The following is a 20,693-nucleotide window of genomic DNA, read 5'->3' as shown; positions in this document are numbered from 1 at the left end:
AACAGGATTAGATACATTCCTGGAACAAAATAACATTAATGCTTATGAAGAAATATAAAATCCCATCCCTTCCCCAATATCGCGCCACACCTCTACCCCTTAATTCCCTGGTTGAACTTGATGGACATATGTCTTTTTTCGACCGTACTAACTATGTAACTATATTAAGAATACTTACTTCTGTTAGTGACCGCTTTTCTTTGTTTATAGACCAGCACTAGTATAAGAGGCAGACAGAGGATTCCCACAATGCAGGCCACTATTGCTAAGGCTCCTGCTGTTGTACCTGAAAATTACAATTATTATTTAAATTATTACATTTTTATAATATATTCTTATATTAAAGCTGCAGCTTCTATAATTACCCGTAATAGTTGGAAAAGAAAAGGACCCCTTTTTTGACACAACAGCCACTCTGGGACAATATGGTCACTATGTGGCTATAATATTTGGAACATTAATGTTACCATAGTGTAAAAAAAATAACTGGCCTGACTGAAGGAGATGGATTCCCCTTCAAGGGGTACTCCCGTGGAAAACTTTTTTTTTTAATCAACTGGTGCCAGAAAGTTAAAAAGATTTGTAAATTACTTCTATTAAAAAATCTTAATCCTTCCAGTAATTTTTAGGGGCTGTATACTACAGAGGAAATGGTTTTCTTTTAGGATTTCTCTTATGTCACGACCACAGTGCTCTCTGCTGACCTCTGCTGTCCATTTTAGGAACTGTCCAGAGCAGCATATGTTTGCTATGGGGATTTTCTCCTGCTCTGGACAGTTACTAAAATGGACAGCAGAGGTCAGCAGAGAGCACTGTGGTCGTGACATAAGAGAAATTCAAAAAGCAAAACATTTTCTCTATAGTATACAGCCCCTAAAAAAGTACTGGAAGGATCAAGATTTTTTCATAGAAGTAATTTACAAATCTGTTTAACTTTCTGAAACCAGTTGATCTAAAGAAGAAAAAGTTTTTCACGGGAGTACACTTTTAAGGACCAAGCAAATTTTCACCTTAACCCCTTAAGGACACATGACGTACTGGAACGTCATGTGTCCACTCCCGATCTATAACGCGGGGCCACGGCGTGGCCCCGCATCATAGCGGTTCGGGCCCGGCCTCTAACAACGGCCGGGACCCGTGGCTAATAGCGCGCGGCATTGATCGCTGTGCCGCGCGCTATTAACCCTTTAGACGCGGCGTTCAAAGTTGAACGCCGCGTCTAAAGTGAAACCGAAAGCATGCCGGCTAGCTCAGTGGGCTGTTCGGGATAGCCGCGGTGAAATCGCGGCATCCCGAACAGCTGACAGGACAGCGGGAGGGCCCCTACCTGCCTCCTCGCTGTCCGATCGCCGAATGACTGCTCAGTGCCTGAGATCCAGGCATGAGCAGTCATGCGGCAGAATCATCGATCACTGGTTTCTTATGAGAAACCAGTGATCAATGTAAAAGATCAGTGTGTGCAGTGTTATAGGTCCCTATGGGACCTATAACACTGCAAAAAAAAAGTGCAAAAAAAAAGTGAATAAACATCATTTAACCCCTTCCCTATTAAAAGTTTGAATCACCCCCCTTTTCCCATAAAAGAAAAAACACAGTGTAAATAAAAATAAAAATAAACATAAATGGTATCGCCGCGTGCGGAAATGTCCGAATTATAAAAATATATCGTTAATTAAACCGCACGGTCAATGGCGTGCGCGCAAAAAAATTCCAAAGTCCAAAATAGTGCATTTTTGGTCACTTTTTATATCATGAAAAAATGAATAAAAAGCGATCAATAAGTCCTATCAATGCAAAAATGATACCGTTAAAAACTTCAGATCACGGCGCAAAAAATGAGCCCTCATACCGCCCCATACACGGAAAAATAAAAAAGTTATAGGGGTCAGAAGATGACAATTTTAAACGTATAAATTTTTCTGCATGAAGTTATGATTTTTTCCAGAAGTGCGACAAATTCAAACCTGTATAAGTAGGGTATCATTTTAATCATATGGACCTACAGAATAAAGGTAAGGTGTCATTTTTACCGAAAAATGTACTACGTAGAAACGGAAGCCCCCAAAAGTTACAAAATGGCGTTTTTTTTTTCAATTTTGTCTCACAATGATTTTTTTTCCCGTTTCACCGTAGATTTTTGGGCACAATGACTGACGTCATTACAAAGTAGAATTGGTGGTGCAAAAAATAAGCCATCATATGGATTTTTAGGTGCAAAATTGAAAGAGTTATGATTTTTTAAAGGCAAGGAGCAAAAAACGAAAATGCAAAAACGGAAAAACCCCCGGTCCTTAAGGGGTTAAGGACCAGAGCATTTTGTGCAAATCTGACCACTGTCACTTTAAGCATTTATAACTCTGGGATGCTTTTACTTTTAATTCTGATTCTGAGATTTTGTGACATATTATACTTTATGTTAGTGGTAAATTTTCGCCGATACTTGCATCATTTCTTGGTGAAAGATCAGAAAATTTTATGAAAAATTTGAAAATTTTGCATTTTTTTTTTACTTTGAAACTCTCTGCTTATAAGGAAAATGGACATCCCAAATAAATGATATATCGATTCACATATACAATATTTCTACTTTATGTTCGTATCATAAAGTTGACATTTTTTTTTCCTTTTGGAAGACCTCAGAGGGCTTTAAAGTTTAGCAGCAATTTTCCAATTTTTCACAAATTTTTAAAAATCTGAATTTTTCAGGGACCAGTTCAGTTTTGAAGTGGATTTGAAGGGCCTTTATATTAGAATACCCCATAAATGACCCCTGAAAGACATTCAGTAAGTGTGTTAACCCTTTAGGTGTTTCAAAGGAATAGCAGCAAAGTGAAGGAGAAAATTCAAAATCTTCATTTTTTACACTCGCATGTTCTTGTAGACCCAGTTTTTGAATTTTTACAAGGGATAAAAGGAGAGAAATCCCCCCCCCAAAAAAAAAAAATTTGTAACCCAATTTCTCTCGAGTAAGGAAATACCTCATATGTGGATGTTAAGTGTTCTGCGGGCGCAGTGGAGGGCTCAGAAGGGAAGGAGCGCCAATGGGATTTGAGTTTTTCTGAAATGGTTTTGGGGGAGCATGTCGCATTTAGGAAGCCCTTATTGTGCCAGAAGAGCAAAAAAATTAAAATAAAAACACATGGCATACTATTTTGGAAACTACACCCCTCAGTGAGCCTTAGGTGTTTGACGACTTTTCGTTAAAATCTCATTTTTCACCCCCAATTTTACAATTTTTACAAGGGGTAGTAGGAGAAAATGACCCCAAAATTTGGAAATACCCCATGTGTGGATGTAAAGTGCTCTTCAGGTGCACTACAATGCTCAGAAGAGGAGTCACATTTAGCTTTTGGAATGCAAATTTTGGTGAAATGGTTTTTGGGGGGCATGTCGCATTTAGGAAGCCCCTATGGTGCCAGAACAGCAAAAAAAAAAAAAAAAAACACATGGCATACTATTTTGGAAGCTACACCCCTCAAGGAATATAACAAGGAGTACCGTGAGCCTTAACACCCCACAGGTGTTTGATAAAGGTTCATTAAAGTGGGATGTGAAAAAGGAAAAATTTGATTCTTTACACAAAAATGCTGTGGTAATAGGAGAAAATGTCACCGTAAATTTATTCTTTGAAGTAAGGGCATACCTCATATATGACGTAAACTGCTCTGTGGGTGAACACCTCCTCCCGGCAACAGGAAGTGATTGGTGGTGTATAGTACACCACCGATCCCCTTCTAATTCCGGGTCATCATGTCACACGTGACATGTATGACTGGAATCGCTGCAGATCACCAGTGTGAATTCACCGGCGATCACCAACATGGGGGGATGATTGTCACATTGTGAATGGGGGGGGGGGGGGGGGGGGGAGGATTGCCACATTGTGAATGATTTCAGCAGGCATCCTTGTCTGGTCCCTGCCCGGCGAGCGGCAGGTACCGGAATTCCCACGGGTGTACAGGTACGCCCTGGGTCCTTAAGTACAGGATGTCAGGGTGTACCTGCAAGCCCTTGGTCCTTAAAGGGTTAAAGGCTTCAATAAAGCTACATTACTGAGCTGTATTTAGATGCTTGTTATCATAACCCCGTTTTGATTAAAAAGTCAGTGTCTGCCCTGGATATGAACATTCTAGATAAGCATCTGGCCTACTAATAAAAGTAGGTTATGGTTTGCAAAATGTTTACAACATAGCACTTCAAGCTTAAACTATCAGGATCTGAATACTAGCATGGAGAGAAAAAAGTATGCACCCCCTCACCATCACTGTCCGGGTCTTGTGAATAAAATGAACAGGTCTTAAGATTCGGGTCATCTAAAATATAAGAAATAGAAATGAGTTATTATAAGATCACATGCTAAATCCATTTTAACATCTGGTAATAACTACACTTAGGATATGCCATCAAAGAGACAGTGATGCTGCAGCATTGTGGCTGTACCTGGTGCTGCAGGTAAGTAGTTTCGACTAAATAGGGCTGAGCATGCTTGAACTGCAACCCTTGGACATTGCTGTATGGTATACTACAATGAAAAGGCAATTTTTTTTTCTAAAGATTTACATCTTTAGACCAACAATAACATTTTTTTTAATCTGATGCTACTAGATAGCAACATTCATACAAGTACTACTTTTTATGCCAATAAGGCAGTTTTTAGTGTGGATAGTAATAATGCTTTTTACCGCAAGGACCCTGCGGCACTTAATTATTGTTTTTTTCCACTTGATACTTTGTTATACAGTCTTACATTATCTAATAAATGCCTAATATTTTTATCCTCATTTCTCCTAGTAATTAATCTTTTTTTTTATATAGAATTATGTATAATTTAGTTAATGTGATATATATAATTTCTCTTAAAGGTCTTAACAGTCTCTTCTTAGTCTAAAACTGGCCCTGCCAACATGTGAAGATAAGTTAAATATAATATATATCTCGCCAGGTACTTTACAGTTTATACTGATCTGTGTAGATCTCATCTGCATCGTGTTGGCCCAGATTTACCAAGATTGTTGACTTTTAAAATTCCAATGTATAAGGGTTTTGCTTTTGCTTTCTGCCAGATTTAGTCTTCTTGTTGGTTGGTGTATTTGGTTGGTTTTTGATGTATGCCTCTCTGCGTTCAATTGCTCCATTATGGGACAATTTGTGCGATAAATGGGTTATCGTCTCAGGAACTTTAAAAGTGTACATTTCACATTATTGTGTATAGATCTCATCTGCATTGTGATGGTACATATAATGGTAATGGTTTGTGGATTTACATTTATACATAGCCTTAGATAATCTATCATGGCAGAAACACATTTTGTTTTGCATTTCAAAAGGGATTTAAAAAATAAACATTACCTGTTTTCACCTGAAAATCTATATAACTGTGGGATGTATGTCGGTTATGTTTCTCGTGCAGAAAACAGCAGTAGCCGCCACTGTTCAGTACTGAGATGTTCATAATAGTTTTATGAAACACCTTGCCATGTAGAAAGTCTCTTTTATGTGCATCGTGAAGGTCATTCTCTGTTCTGTCCCCAGGATGTTTTTTGTCAGTGCAGTCTGGGTTTCTTTCTTTACTGTAAGTCCAATGTATGGCCAGTTGTTCATGGTGTTCCTTTGAATGTCCAGTGATGGTGCATGTGAGGTTCACATTCTGTCCTTCTGGACAAACATACTTCATGTATTGAGCAGTCACGGAGTAAGCATCTATCTGGTCTGTAGGGAAATGAGAAAATAAATACTATTGTAAGCTTAAACAGAGAGGACTTCAATGGAATAAGTTAATAACAAAGTTTGTTTTGTGAAGAATTTAAAGAAACAAGAGAGAGTTTGAATACAGTATATAGTATAAACACCTTTGCAAATAGCTTTTTTAATTGTTCAAATGTTTACTTATTCTGCTGCTGTGGAGTCTGTTCAACTCCTCTGCCTAGATAGCTGTCCTGCAAACTCTAAATTAGATCCAGAAGCACACTGTTCTGCCTACTGGCTCTGTTCGCTTGCTTTTCAGTGGTCTCAGTGTCTAAGCCGCAGGGACTAGAAGGAGGTTGTACATGGCAGATCAGAGAGTGGAGAGGAAGTAAAACATTCAGGTTTTCAATGAGGGCAAATGACGCAAGCTGTAAATAGAGAGGAAACACAAGGGTGAACCACAAAGACTGCATATCAATGTAAAGAGGGAGAACAATCTAGGTTGGTAGGAGAGGGGATCACACAGTCCTCAGCAACATGTTATTTAATAAGGAGGACTTATTAAAGCTCATTGTTGCACCTGCAGCAGAGATATCTACACACTCAGTCCTGGCTGCACAAGCTGCTCACACCAACCACTTCCTTTTATGTGCCACCCTTTATTAGTGTCCCATCCCAACACCCCTGCCTGCATCCATTTAAGTCTCGAGTGGGTCCGGACTGATGCTCAACTTGTGTGCTTGTGCCCCTTTGCAGCTCAGTGAGCTGGAGCAGATATTGCTGTTGCTGAATCTTTACATTACCTTTACATTACTGAAAAACTTTAGATTTAAAGCTTTAAATATCAAGACACACAAATATATATATATATATATATATTTTAAACCATCACAGTACTTGGGCAGAACATTGCAATTCTAGTAGACTATTGCATGTGAGGCCAAAGTGTTTGCTTTATTGCTCACTGCCACAAGAAGGACAAAATTGTCTTCAGTTTTTATTTCCCATGATCTAAACTGTATGCTTTATATTGCAACTTATAAGCACTAGTAGATAATACTAGTTAGAAAATATGACTGCTTTTTCTAAGGGGTTTAGTACTTCATTTTTGTCACACTGCGTACGAACAAACTTATACTGAAAATCAGAGGTCAGAGGTCAGGAAATATCTCTTCAAGCTGGTCATACGTCAAAAGAACCTGTCAATTTCGTTTTTTCTTGATCTCTTTATTAACCCCTTAAGGACAAGTGCCATACAGCAGCCATCCCGGCATATCGCCCAGGGGGGGTCCTGAGTCCACCCCATGTCGGCGATCGCCACAAATCGCCGGTCAATTCAGACCGGCGATCTGCAGCGATTGACCCGGTGACCCAGAAAATAAGGGAGAACGGGGGAGTCCAAGACACCCCCGGTCCCCCTGAAGGGATAGGCATTAGGTGCCACTCCTCCTATCCCTGCTATTGGTGGATCAGAAGCGATCGACCAATAGCAGATCAGGGGCGGGGGGGGGGGTTAAGGTTCAGTTACCCACCCACGGTAATCCGGGCAGAACGGGGGAACTGTCCTGTGACCGGCGGCGGCGGTGGAGGTCCCTTACCGGTGATCGGCGGCAGACGGCGATCCTCTCTCCCCCCTGGTGAGGCGTGCAGCGATCCTACGGAACGGTGAGTTGCCTAGCAACATCTGGAGGGCTACAGTTTGGAGACCACTATACAGTTGTCTCTCAACTGTAGCCCTCCAGATGTTGCAAAGCTACAAATCCCAGCATGCCCAGACAGCAAACTGCTGTGTGGGCATGCTGGGATTTGTAGTTTTGCAACAACTGGAGGGCTTCAGTTTGGAGATCACTGTGCAGTGGTCTCTAAACTGTGGCCCTCTAGATTTAGCAAAACTACAACTCCCAGCATACCCACATAGCAGTTTGCTGTCTTGGTATGCTGGGAGTTGTAGCTGCGTACCTTCAGCTGGAGGTACACTGGTTGGAACATATTGAGTTAGGTAACAGAACCTAACTGAAGGTTTTCCGACCAGTGTGCCTCCAGCTGTTGCAAAAGTACAACTCCCAGCATGCACGGTTTGTCAGTGCATGCTGGGAGTTTTAGTTTTTCAAAAGCTGGAGGTTTGCCCCCCTCATGTGAATGTACAGGGTACATTCACATGGGCGGGTTTACAGGGAGTTTCCTGCTTCAAGTTTGAGCTGCGGCACAAATTCACCGTAAACCCCCGCCAGTGTCAAAGTACCCTAAAAACACTACACTAACATATAATAAAAGGTAAAACACTACATATACACCCCCCTACACTATCCCCCCCCCCCCAATTAAAAAGTGAAAAACATTTCCAAAACAGAGCCTCCAGCAACTTGTTTGGAAATCACTGGCATAGAATACCCCTATGTCCACCCCTATGCAATCCCTAATATAGTCCTCAAATGCGCATGGTGCTCTCTCACTTCGGAGCCCTGTCGTATTTCAAGGAAAAAATTGTGTTACAAATTTTGGGGGGATTTTTCTCCTTTTACTCCTTATTAAAAGGAAAAGTTGGGGTCTACACCAGTCTGTTAGTGTAAAAAAAAATAAAAAATTACACTAACATACTGGTGTTGCCCCATACTTTTTATTTTCACAAGAGGTAAAAAGAAAAAAAGACCCCCAAAATTTGTACCCCATTTTCTCCTGACTACGGAAATACCTCATATGTGGGTGTAAAATGCACAACAAGGCTCAGGAGTGAGAGTGCACTATGTACATTTGAGGCCTAAATTGGTGATTTGCACAGGGGTGCAGGGGCTAAAAAATAACTACCCACATGATACCCCATTTTGGAAACTACACCCCTCATGGAATGTAACAAGTGGTATAGTGAGCCTTAACACCCTACAGGTGTTTGAAAATTTTTCATTAAAGTTGGAGGGGAAAATGGAAAAAAAATAAAATAATTGAATGCTGGTGTTCCCCTAAATTTTTTATTTTCACATAGGAAAATAGGGAAAAAGCCCCACAAAGTAAGAACATACCCCATATGTGGATGTAAAGTGCTCTGCGGGCGAACTACAATGCTCAGAAGAGAAGGAGCGCCATTGGGCTTTTAGAGAGAAAATGTGTCCGGAATTGAAGGCCACGTGTGTTTACAAAGCCCCCATAGTGCCAGAACAATGTCACCCCATTTTGGAAACTACACCCCTCACGTAATGTAATAAGGGGTACAGTGAGCCTTTACGCCCCACATGTGTCTGACAGATTTTTGGAACAGTGGTTCGTGAAAATGAAAAATTTTATTTTTCATTTTATCAGCCCACTGTTCCAAAGATCTGTCAAACGCCAGTGGTGTATAAATGCTCACTGCACCCCTTATTAAATTCTCAGATGGATGTAGTTTCCAAAATAGGGTCACATGTGGGGGGGTCCGTGGCGTCATGTCCCCGTGTCGGAAGCCCGACGGTTTCCGAAACTGCAGATGCAGCTACGCATATAATGTGGGCTGCTGCTGGGAGATCTTCTACACAGATAACAGGCGTGTATTAACACGCCTGTGATCAGTGTTATCGGCGCTTGACTGCTCCTGCCTGGATCTCAGGCACGGAGCAGTCATTCGCCGATCGGACACCGAGGAGGCAGGTAAGGGCCCTCCCGGTGTCCTGCAAGCTGTTCGGGACGCCGCGATTTCACCGCGGCGGTCCCGAACAGCCTCACTGAGCAGCCGGGTTACTTTCACTTTCGAAGAGGCGGTCAGCTTTGATCGCTGCTTCTAAAGGGTTAGTACCGCACATCGCCGCGATCGGCGATGTGTGGTATTAGCTGCGGGTCCCGGCCATTGATGAGCGCCGGGACCGACGCTATATGATGCGGGATCGCTGCGTGATCCCGCTTCATATCGCGGGAGCCGGCGCAGGACGTAACTATACGTCCTGCGTCGTTAAGGGGTTAAGGGAGTGAAAAAGGGGTTGAAAGTTTGTATGAAAGTCTGTCATTTTTGAAGCTAGAAGCATGAAACTTTGTTTTTAGGCTAACAATTAGAGATAAAGAAACACGTGTTTTAACGTTTTCTAAAATTCCACCCCTGAAGGGGTGAAACGGGAATTCAAAGTTTGTATGAATTAAGACTAGGTTGATTTTTTATTTCGAAAATTTGCACCATTACTCTTAAATGAAATTTAAAAAGCCTGCTTGTATCTGTATTTACATCATAATAATCCTCCGAAAAATCTATCAAAACACAAAAAATTTGCGAGAAAGCGGGCCACCTCATTATAAATGCAACATGCACGCGCTGCACCCGGACAGTATACAAGCAACACGAGAAGGCGGGTTCCCCCTTTTTGTTTCTTTATTCTGACTATAATTTACCTTTAGTTTGGTATCTATCACAATGAATGTAGAATTGTTGAAAATAGATGGGACTATGGTTCCCCACAACGTTATTCCTGTAATTGGAGATGGAGCCTGTTTGTTTCGGGCCATTTCTTATCTATTGTATGACAATTCAATTCCATGGAACAGCAGATGTAATGTTTGTTAGATTTCGGGTTGTTTGGATGCCCGTAGACAAGCACAGGCAAGCAAGCCCTGTGTCGATCACTGAGAAATGTCGGTGTGATGTCAGCGAAGAGAGGAATTGTGGCAGCTGGGCTACACCTGTATAACACTCTGGGATGGTATAAGAAATGATTTAATGGAAATAAAGCAACTAAATCTCAGAAGAAAGGCATGCCTGGCATATGCGTGTTAACCTCTACTACAATGTGTCACCAGTTTACAAGTATATATACTGTGACAGATGCACTGCCATGCATCATACCCCCCTCCTTGAAGAGTCTCAGGTTCCAGACCAGTCCTGCTGTTTTAAGCATCTTCTGTCCTGAAAGGTTTTGTCAGAGACACATCGTAGCTAGGGAACGACATAAACAGTGCTGCCAGCAGGTGGCTACATCACTCAGCCTACTGTTCACAGAGGAGACAGAAGCTCAGAGGAGGAGAGGATTGTACGAGTTGTGGCCTATTGTGAGTTAAATACTGTATGTGTCAATGCCCATTTACCATGTTTGAATGAAAAACTTAACTTTTCTTGGTATGCAGTTTGTAAGCAATGACTTACATAGCAAGACTGCATACATTTACTGTATTGCCATAGTTCTCAAACTACTGACTTGAGTCACTCTTCAAATTTGCATCCTGTAAAAGCACAATAACAAATGTATTACCTCAATGCCAGGTGTTACAGGTCTGATAATTTAATGTGTGATTTTAATGATTTAAACACAAGAAGACATGTCTGTTTCCTTAGACAACCTGCATTATAGTATATCTAGTAATGTGTGCAAAGGATGTGACAGAACAGCTTACTATCAATGTACAGGAAGCCTGCAAGGTAAACTTGACTAAAGGTTGTCTGCAAAACCGCATGTGGTTTCTGACATCTCAGCTCGATCACCTTGTTTGTGACTTCTACGAGCAGAACACATGTAAGTATTTGATCAAATATGGCATCACAACAGAGAACAGGGTCTGGCACTGTCACCATGTATATCACGATCCCATCCTAACCTTGGATGCGTTAAGGTGTAGGGTTAGAGTGCAAAAGATGGCTGCTGGCGGTGCTGCACATGTGAAATACAAGACAAATGATGGCTCCATAGTAAGAAGAGTAACCGAGCACTCACCCGGTCAGCTGGCTGCAGCAGAACTTCTCGAATCACCGCAAGTCTGTGAAAGAGCAGGGAGGCGGTAAGTGCAAACGGGGGGTAGTTCAGGCGTCAGGCCCCAAAATGTATCGCACCGACACCTGGACTACCCCCATTTCCACCTACCGCCTCCCTGCCCGTTCACCGTCTTGCCGTGATTTGAAAAGTTCGACTGCAGCGAGCTGACCAGGTGAATGCTCTGTTACTCTTCTTACTGGGAAGCCATTATTTGATCAAATAGTTTGTGTATTAAAACACCTTCCTGCTAGTCCTGAAACAGTAATGCTAATACAACTACACACACAGCGATACTAAATATATAAAATTTTTCTTATGTTTACATGTTTTTATATAGGAAAAGGGGGTGATTTGAACTTTTACCATGGAAGGGATTAATGTGTGTCTTTTAAACTTTTATTAAAACTTTTTTTTTCAGTTTTAAACTTTATTAGACTTTTAGGAGGAATCATTAGATTCCTCATATAGATCAATGGAGTTCTATTGAACTCTATTGACCTGTATGCTCTGCATTCCATTGATAGAGCCTAGTCCAGCCAGGCTCTATCAACGATAGATCCACAGACACCATGGAAGCAGAGAAAAGCCCTCTGGCTACCTCTATAGTGGATCCCCCCCTCCCCCCCCCCCCCGCAATCATGCTGCGCGGAGGGGGGGGGGGGGCAATCCACCCCACTAGTCCACCAGGGAGCATTCACATGTCCCTTGTCCCTTTAGACATCGCTGTCAGCTTTGACAGCGGCAATCTAAAGGGTTAATAGCCAGCCGCGGCGATTGCCCCATGCTGGCTATTATGGTGGCTCAGAACAGCTGGGGGCTGCAGAGTACGGAGCATGCAAGAGTCAGAAGCCCGATCCATACAGACTGCTGAGTGCCGCAGCGCTTGTCAGGTCCGGAGGGCTAAGGGCTGGAAAAATTCACCTGCCTGGCGCACGGAACTGCATGTCCTGGGCGTTGGGGGATAGGAATTCCACATCCCTGTTCTGACATGTCACGGTGGCATGAAAAAACTTTATTAAAAATCCCCAATAATAATGGTTTACTAATATCAAATAATAACATTTAAAGAAGGACATGCGATTATTAGTATCCATAACAACACAAACTATAAAATGTTATTTATTGTGTATTCTGTAAAAATTTAATAAAAGATTATGAGACATGACTGTGGCCAGCAATTAGATAAGCTGCAGCGTGACTGTCCACCCCAGGAAGAAGCAGGAAGAAGACTGCACTGGCGACAATATAGCAACACGGCTCTTAGAATACAATGGTATCAATTAGTCTGGGCCACTATTTTATATGTCTCCCAGCTTTTCACTCAAAACTGCACATCATTATTTTCTAAACCTCAAAAGTGAAATTGGGGTCTTGTGCTGCATATGGCACTAATTTTACCATATTTTTTATAAACTTTGGTGTATTTCACAAAAACACATTGTATCAACCAAAAGTTATTACTAGCATAAAGTAAAATGTGACAAATGAAAACTCACTAGAATGAGTTAGAGTATCTCAAAGTTATTCCTACATGAAGTGACACATCAGAATTGAATATTTGGCTGCGTCCATATGGCTAAAACTGGCAGTGACCTTAGTAAATCTCTAGTATAGTCATATAGACTATAATGAGGAACTGCCATTTATACATACATTCTGAAGCAAATATTTGACAGTACGTTGTTAGCACAGATTCCTAGTGATGGATATTTCAATAGGAAGAATAGGAAGTACTTTATTCAAAAGGCTGGCCACTAAGGAATTTAAAGGAAGGGCTGACACTCATTTATAACAAGGAGCTCGCCAGGAAACTGAAGTGGATAGAAGGGATGTGAACAATGCAATGCAGAAGACAATTGTAATGACTGTGAGAGAAAAATAAACTTCATTACGGCTTTTATTTTCAGAGTAAAGTTTTCTTTCTCATATATATTATATACACACATATGAATATATACAGTCGTGGCCATAAATGTTGGCACCCCTGAAATTTTTTGCAGTAACACAGAAAAGGATTGCAGTTACACATGTTTATTCCCTTTGTGTGTATTGGAACTAAACCAAAAAAAGGAGGAAAAAAAGCAAATTAGACATAATGTCACACCAAACTCCAAAATGGTCTGGACAAAATTGTTGCCACCCTTAACTCAATATTTGGTAGCACACCCTTTGGAAAAAATTACTGAAATCAGTCGCTTCCTATAACCATTAAGAAGCTTCTTATGCCTCTCAGCCAGAATGTTGCACCACTCTACATTTGCAAACTGCTCCAGGTCTCTCTTATTGGAAGGGCGCCTTTTCCGAACAGCAGTTTTAAGATCTCTCCACAGGTGTTCAATGGGATTTAGATCTGGACTCATTGTTGGCCACTTCAGAACTCTCCAGCGCTTTGTTGCCATCCATTTCTGGGTGCTTTATGACATATGTTTTTGGTCACTGTCCTGCTGGAAGACGCAGGATCTCGGACGCAAACCCAGCTTTCTGACACTGGGCTGTACAGTGCGACCCAAAATCTGTTGGTAATCCTCAGATTTCATGATGCCTTGCACACATTCAAGGCACCCAGTGCCAGAGGCAGCAAAGCAACCCCAAAACATAATTGAACCTCCACCATATTTCACTGTAGGTACTGTGTTCTTTTCTTTGTAGGCCTCATTCCATTTTCGGTAAACAGTATAATGATGTGCTTTACCAAAAAGCTCTATATTGGTCTCATCTGCCCACAAGATGTTTTCCCAGAAGGATTTTGGCTTACTCAAGTTCATTTTGGCAAAATGTAGTCTTGCTTTTTTATGTCTCTGTGTCAGCAGTGGGGTCCTCCTGGGTCTCCTGCCATAGCGCTTCTTTTCATTTAAATGTCGATAGATATTCAAGCTGTCCTGCAGGCTCAGGGAGCATCAGTGTCAGCGTGAACTATCTTTGGAACTTGTTTGGGGCTGCTTATCCACCATACAGACTATCCTGAATTGACAGCTTTCATCAATTTTTCTCTTCTGTCCACATCCAGGGAGATTATCTACAGTGCTATGGGTTGCAAACTTCTTGATAATGTTGCACACTGTGGACAAAGGCAAATCTAGATCTCTGGAGATGGACTTGTAACCTTTATATTGTTGATATTTTTCCACAATTTTGGTTCTCAAGTCCTCAGACAGTTCTCTTCTACTCTTTTCTGTTGTCCATGCTTAGTGTGGCACACAGATACACAATGCAAAGACTAAGTGAACTTCTCTCCTTTTTATCTGCTTTGAGGTGTGATTTATATATTGCCCACACGTGTTACTTGCCCCAGGTGAGTTTAAAGGAGCATCACAATAATTTTGTCCAGCCCATTTTTGGAGTTTGGTGTGACATTATTTCCAAAATGTTTTTTTCCTCCCTTTTTTGGTTTAGTTCCAATACACACAAAGGGAATACACGTATATTGCAAAACATGTGTTACTGCAATCCTTTTCTGTGAGAAATACTTAATTTGAAAAACTTCAGGGGTGCCAACATTTACGGCCATTACTGTATGTATGTATATATATATATATATATATATATATATATATATATATATATATACACACACACACACACACACACACACACTATTGTGGCATATAAACTAAGTGTCAACAACATTCTCACTCAGTTGAGTGAGTATGAATCCATATGTCACAACTTTCCATTGATTCCATATGTCACATTTCCTTAAATGGAGAGCGATTGCAGCATATGGACAATTATCTCCCGAAAACCCCTTGTTCTCAAGATTGGTGAGGAGCTCAGAAATCAGAACTGTAAGTTGTGGCGGAGCTCCTCCCTGTTAGATTCTGCCTGACTTTGGTGTTGTAGAGTGCAGTCACAAAGACAGAACCCCACTAAATAGAAATAACTATAAAATTGAACCCCATACTTTCCCAACTTACCTCTTTCCCTCCCCCTCAAAAAAAAAAAAAAAAAAAAGCACAAAAAATTGAACCTAGACCAATGTTTGATAAATTTGGCCACAGCAGCTTTTTTTTTATCAATACAATTCGAAAAACCATTTATGCAAAAAATATTTTTTCTTATTAAACCATATCTAAACATCAATAAAGAGGAGATCATTGGAGCTGCATAGTTCTGACCAGTTATATTTTCACCTACCAGGTGCCAACAAATTGTGCCAGATCATAATTTCTCTAACTGTCTTGAGGGGGAGGATCATATGCCATGATGAATCCCCAACCCTCCACCAATTTAAACAGCTAACTTCAAAGACTTCCACCCACCCCAGTGAGTAGGCTATGACTCCTCAAGCCTGCAAGTTACTCCACAAGGTCTAGACCCTCTCTATCCCATCTTGAAACATCACAGCTCACAGTGACAACAGCATTCAAATGAACTCCATCATTCAACCAAAGAAAATTCTGTTCCCCTTTTAATTCCAAGTGCGGAAAAATTACACCCACATTTCTGACTTCAAAGGTCGAAATCGCTCACTTTAATTTGTTCAACCTCTTATTCCACCAGGTACACCAGGTCTTTCAAGGTATGATCTCAGACCAAACCACAATCATACTAGAAGTCCACAACCATAACAGGTCATAATGGATGTCCCTAATCAATTCACTGATAGGGTGGACACTCAAGTCTTTACCCCTGACATGTAGAACTAACATGTCGGGGGCTCTATCCAGCCAAGCGAAACACTATATCTCTGCAATGGCCTACTCCAAACCATTTCTCCAAATCCTAGCCACCTATGTCTATGTCACTGGACAAACCCAACTGCCTCCTGCTCTGGCGCACATCTGCATTTCTGGCTGCTCTAAACATGTAGGAGTGGCTGATAAGGGCCACCTTTCAATGGCCAAAGTAACCTGAAGTTATCCAAGCACTGTGCAAACCTCCCAAACGACCACCTGTTTACCCCTGCCAGTCTGATCTGTCTTGGGCCTTCAAAGCCACAGTCCCACCGTGTACTGTGCCATGAAAATATCTTCCCATAACAACCAATTCCATGACCCTAGCCCCCCCAAAAAAAAGAAAAAAAACAACCAGGGGAAAGGCTAGCTGGAACAAAGCTGTCTCAGTAGGGGAGCTACAAATACAACAAACCTCTAAGTGCAAACTCTAATAACTGGAAAAAAAAATCGGTCTATGGGAATCCCTGCTAATATAACTCTTACGGAACCCCTATGTCATATACCTGTTCAAGCAACAGTGAAGAAGCTGCTGTTGGCCATGTGAGTAGTGCAAACAGACAGTTTTCTGAGTGAGAAAGAACACATCGAGGAGAGAGTTGGAATGTGGTTCTGATGTTTGAGAAACTAGAAGGTCAACAGGGATAGTGCTTAATGGCAACTTTACTAAGTGAGACTGAGCAAGAAGCGAGTTAGAGCTCTCCCCACACTGTGCATAAAGCACTAGAGATTTAATTGCCTTAACGAAAATCCAGTGATGCAGCGACAAGTAGCGGACAGTTTTAAGTCAGGTGCCCTGCCCAAACAGTTTAATGTAGTGTACCTGTTCTAGAACCATAACGTCAGACTAAAAAGTTTTCCTGAAAGTTCAAAAAAAGAGTAAGTTCAGTAAGACTGTTATTGCTGCCTAAAGCAAAGTTTGCTGCCATTATTTACAATCTTCCACAAACACATTTTTACACCGTTTCTGCGGGAGACATCGGAACTAACCAACCCTGTAATATGTAAAGGGGCCATTTAATCAGGCTTTTTTTTTTTTTTTAGAAGCCTTGACATGATTCAAAACAACTTAGGAAGTTCTGGTTATATGGCCCTCCATATGTAAAAAGATTTGCTATATACTGTATGTGTCACTATGGGAAGCTTGCACAATGGGTGAAACATCAAGGTCCAGCCATTTAACAAGAATGATGTATGGTTTATTGCACAGTGTTGTGCAATATTATGACTAAATTGTAACCAGCAATGAACAGGTTTCTGGCTGCCTTGACCCTTTGTCTTCCTCTGCAAAGAAAAGAAAACTTATAATGAAGGTTATACAGTATAGTAGGGAAGGAGATAAAAAGTTTTTGTATTTGTTGTACATCTTGGCAAAACATTAAAGGGGTATTCCAGTGAAAAACAATTTTTTTATCATATCAACTGGCTCTAGAAAGTTTAACAGGTTTGTAAATTACTTATATTAAAAAATCTTATTCCTACAGTACTAGCTGCTGAAGTTGAGTTGTTCTTTTCTGTCTGACAACAATGCTCTCTGTTGACACCTCTATCTGTCTCAGGAAAAGAACAACAACTTCAGCAGCTGATAAGTAGTGGAAGGATTAAGATTTTTATAAAGTAAGTAATTTACAAATCTGTTTAACTTTCTGGAGCCAGCTGGAATGAAAAAAAAAAGTTTTTCACTAGAATACCCCTTGAACCTTTCTAAGAAAATGTTATTTCCTTTTAGAGAAATCATGGCTTATAAAATCATGGCTTTGTCCAAGCTGAAGCACAGACAGACAAAGACCAGTAAGTGAGGGTGGGCTAGCACTCCTCTGTACTCTCTCCTGTCTGATAGGACTCCTCTGTGCTCTCTCCTGTCTGATAGCACTCCTCTGTGATCTCTCGTCTGATAGGACTCTTCTGTGTGCTCTCCTGTCTGATAGGAGAGAGCGCAGAGGAATCCTATTAGACAGGAGAGAGCACAGAGTTGTCCTATGATACAGGAGAAAGCACAGAGGAGTGCTATCAGACAGGAGAGAGCACAGCATTATACTATCAGACTGGAGAGAGCACAGAGGAGTCCTACTCAGACAGGAGAGATCACAGAGGAGTACTATCTGATAGGACTCCTTTGTGCTCTCTCCTGTCTGATAGTATAACTCTGTGCTCTCTCCTGGCTCATAGTACTCCTCTGTGCTTTCTCCTGTCTCATAGGACTCCTCTGTGCTCTCTTCTATCTGATAGTACTCCTCTGTGCTCTCTCCTGTCTGATAGTACTCCTCTGTGCTCTCTCCTGTCTGATAGCACTCCTCTGTGCTCTCTCCTGTCTGATAGCACTCCTCTGTGCTCTCTCCTGTCTGACAGGACAGGAGAAAGCACAGTGTTATGCTATCAGACACAGAGGAGTGCAAGCCCTCCCTCACTTACTGGACTTTGTCCATGCCTGTGCTTCAGCTTGGACAAAGCCATGATTTTATAAGCCATGATTTCTATATAAAGGAAATACAATTTCCTTATGAAGTATATTAGAAAGGTTAATGTTTTGCCAAGATGTACAACATATAAAAAGTTTTTGAATCTGACAGTGTCCATTTAAACTGTATATCTTTGCTCAGTCTTTTCTATGGTAACAGTCACTAGATTGTTTCCACCCTTAAAGGGGTACTCCGCTGCCCTGCTTCCGGAGCTCCACTCCCCAGCGTCCGGAAGTTTATTGTTCCGAATGCTGTGTGCAGACTTCCATGTTCAGTTCCGCCCCTCCTGACATCACACCCGCCCCCTCAATGAAAGTCTATGGTAAGGGGGCGTGATGACCATCGCGCCCCCTTCCCATAGACTTTCGTTGAGGGGGCGGGTGTGATGTCACGAGGGGGCGGGTGTGACGTCACGAGGGGCGGCCCTGGACACGGAAGCCCGCACACAGCGTTCGGAACAATGAACTTCCGGACGCTGGGGAGCGGAGCTCCGGAAGCAGGGCAGCGGAGTACTCCTTTAAAGCGCAACTGTCACAAATTTGTACCCCCATAAACTAATCACAGGGTGATTAGGGCCGCGAGCACTTTCCCCCTGATGTCCCCAGTACGCTGCAATCACATGCGATGCGGGTGGCTAGTTTTCATAGCAAGCGCTCGCTCCTGGCCCCAGTGCGCAGTGTAATGCTCTGTCTCTAGTGAGCGCTTGCTATAAAAACTAGCCCCCCGCTGCACTGGCACTGCAAGGACAATGGGCACTGGTTTTTATTATAGAGTTGAATGTTCGCCGCCCGCAGATAAGGATAATAAGGGGCCTATGAACTGGTAAATCACACAGTGGTCCCAGCACTGACATACAGGGGATAGACGTTGCACCGCTGATGTTTTTACAATGAAGTAGCGTTCCTATTTCACCATTGGTCCGGTCCTCTCTGATTCCTGTGCCCGAATAAGATGTTCCCATTTTCTTCTGCACAAGTACCCTGTGATGTTCATTTTAGTACCTGTGACCTGACTGTGGACTCTGAGGGAGCCAGGAGCTGCGGAATTCATTATTTTCTCCTACACATGCATACAAGTGTTGTGCCCTCAGCATAACACCCCTTGGTAAGGTGCCATCCTTATCTTGCTTGCCTTTTCACCACTATGTGTGCACCGTTTTTTCTTTGCTTTGTATTTTCTGCATTGATACCCTTAGCTCAGTACTTAGTTGAAACACCTTTGACAGCTATTATAGCCTCCAGTCTTCTTAGATACGATGCCACAATGTTTGCAAACCTGGATTTGGGGATTTTCTGCCATTTTCCTCTCAAGCTTTGTCAGATTGGATGGGGACCATTAGCGGAAGTCATAGACAGTTATCTCCAGAGATGGTCTATTGGGTTCAAGTCAGGTCTCTCTTGCTGGGCCACTCCAGGACAACTACATGGTTCACCCTAAGCAATTTGGCATGGAAATGTGGTCAAGACAACTTTGAAGTTTTAGTGCCTTTAGATGTGGCTTGGTGGCACACAAGCTGGTCTGAGTATTTCAGAAATTGTTGATCTACTGAAATTGTCATGCAAAACCACCTTTAGGACTTATAAAGAGTGGTCAGAAAAAGAACATATCCAGTATGTGGAAATTGTGTGGCCAAAATTCAAGATGACAGAAAGGCAACAGTAACTTATATAGTTACATGTTACAACCAAGGTATGCAGAATACCATTTCTGAATGCACATCATGTCGTATCTTGAAGCAGATAGGCTAAAGCAGAAGAAAACCCCACTTGGTGCCATCCCTGTCGGCTAAAAACAGGAAATTGAGACTGCCATTCACACTAAATGCCATTGTCAATTGGACGAATGTTGCCTGGTCTGGTAAATCTCGATTCCAGCTGCAACATTCAGATGACAGGGTTAGAATCTGGCATAGACAAAATGAAACATGGATCCATCCTATATTGCATCAATGGTTCAGGCTGGTGTATTTTCTTGGCACATGCTGAGCCTCTAAGTCCCAATTGAGCATAATTTAAAGGCAACAGAATATTTTTGCTGATCATGTCCAACCATGATGTCCATTTACATCCCAGCCTAAAGAAATCATGGAGTCTTATATGATCAACTGGGAATACTGGTGTCTGATTGTGAACTGCGGGCTATTCCAATGACCTGGAATACAGTTCTGTTTTAATTTT

General features: G+C 41.8%; 2 protein-coding genes across 5 annotated transcripts in view; one reads left to right on the top strand and one right to left on the bottom strand.

Moving 5' to 3' along the window:
- The window catches only part of CDH23 (cadherin related 23), a 1,135,250-nt gene that overhangs the window by 934,279 nt on the left and 180,278 nt on the right, over nt 1–20,693 (top strand). The gene's annotated exons all lie outside the window — the stretch shown is intronic.
- The window catches only part of VSIR (V-set immunoregulatory receptor), a 58,983-nt gene that overhangs the window by 11,178 nt on the left and 27,112 nt on the right, over nt 1–20,693 (bottom strand). For both annotated transcript variants that reach the window (XM_056530715.1, XM_056530714.1), the window contains 3 exons: nt 5,350–5,709; nt 4,260–4,313; nt 179–286 (listed from right to left, as the gene is read on the bottom strand). In XM_056530715.1, the coding sequence (XP_056386690.1) occupies nt 179–286; nt 4,260–4,313; nt 5,350–5,709 (522 nt within the window). The remainder of the gene's footprint in view (nt 1–178; nt 287–4,259; nt 4,314–5,349; nt 5,710–20,693) is intronic.

The sequence above is a fragment of the Hyla sarda genome, chromosome 7 (assembly GCF_029499605.1).
Source record: "Hyla sarda isolate aHylSar1 chromosome 7, aHylSar1.hap1, whole genome shotgun sequence".
Lineage (NCBI taxonomy): Eukaryota > Metazoa > Chordata > Amphibia > Anura > Hylidae > Hyla > Hyla sarda.
Note: the sequence above shows the minus strand (reverse complement) of the source record. Positions and strands in the feature narration are given on the sequence as shown.